General features: G+C 47.2%; 1 protein-coding gene across 1 annotated transcript in view; it reads right to left on the bottom strand.

Moving 5' to 3' along the window:
* smim13 (small integral membrane protein 13) overlaps nucleotides 1–757 on the bottom strand; it is a 1415-nt gene extending 658 nt beyond the window's left edge. The window contains exon 1 of the mRNA XM_037693186.1: nucleotides 397–757. Within this exon, the coding sequence (XP_037549114.1) occupies nucleotides 397–472 (76 nt within the window). The 5' untranslated portion in view covers nucleotides 473–757. The remainder of the gene's footprint in view (nucleotides 1–396) is intronic.
* Nucleotides 758–1260: the final 503 nt, after the last annotated feature.

Below are 1260 nucleotides of genomic sequence, written 5' to 3'. Positions count from 1 at the left end.
ATTTTAGCTTCTGTTTAGCTCCTTTTAGCTTCTGTTTGGCTCATTTTGGCTTCTGTTTGGCTCCTTTTAGCTTCAACAGCTCAATTTTAGCTTTGACAGATTTCAGCTGTCATTTGGCTCTTAGTGTTTTACAGAAATGATAATTCAGATTAGTACACATAAGTTTTGATCTGCAGTAAAAACATTATAAAGATGCGTGTTCGCGAGCTCGTGGGGTCAAAGGTCACCACCACAGCTGTAGCAGCAGGGATGAAAACCAGTCATGTTCAAGGGCACTAATTCAAAACAGCTGAAATCAGATACAGCTCCAGAGCCGCTTTAAAGGAGCAGTTCGGCCTTTTCCGGCTCGTCTGTCCGGTTCGGGTTCGGGTGATTCGGGCCTGGTCCTGAACTCACCGAACATCATGAAGAGCAGCGCACAGACCAGCGTGGCCACGATGACCAGCAGCGTGAGGCCGAGGCTCTGCCACATCGTGTTGGTACCGGTCTGTCCTCACACACGGTACCGGGTCACACAGCTGGACGGGACGAGCGACACGAACCGCGGCTCATCTCAGACTCGGCGGCCCGGTGGTTAGCTTTAGCCGGCGGTTAGCTTAGCTTTCGCCCGGTGAACGAGCGGAGCCGCGACCGTTGGCAGACGCTCCTCAGGCCGGAGAAGAGGAGCATGAGCGGGCGGTAACTGGTCGGAACCGGTCTCAGGAGGGTAAAGTCCCTCGGCTGAGAGCTACATCACAACAACACGAACTTTTACTGGCGCTGTCTGGCCGCAGGGAGTGACGTCAGAACCTGGACAACAACACTGACGTCACGAAGCGAAACCAAACTGAGGCTGCGCAATTTCCATAGGACTTATGGGTAGTGTAGTGTGTTATCGTTGAACCTTTTAAAGCACATCTAACGTACAAATTTACCATTGCAATAATACTTACTCTACTTATTTAAATTATTTACTTTAGTACAATTATACACCTACTTAATTACTTAGAATTACACATTAATTTACGAAATGAACAGCAATTATGTTTCATTCTCAGTTGTCAAAACCAGTTTATATCAGTTTTTGTAATAGCCAAAGTAAAATCTTGCATTCCTCTTAAAGACCTCCAAACTCCTCCAGGCCTTAATCACCACCATCACTGCATTTCCTTCTTTAGATGTTCGATCAGAACAATCGTTTCTCCATCGCCTGCAGTTGTTCCAGATGCTGCTGTTGTCTTCAACAGGAACCAGAAGGCATCACTCCTGTTGTAGCTGATT

This window comes from Nematolebias whitei, chromosome 19 (assembly GCF_014905685.2).
Source record: "Nematolebias whitei isolate Nwh7 chromosome 19, NemWhi1, whole genome shotgun sequence".
Taxonomy (NCBI): Eukaryota; Metazoa; Chordata; class Actinopteri; order Cyprinodontiformes; family Rivulidae; genus Nematolebias; species Nematolebias whitei.
The sequence above is the reverse complement of the archived record's forward strand: the minus strand, read 5'-3'. Positions and strand labels throughout refer to the sequence as shown.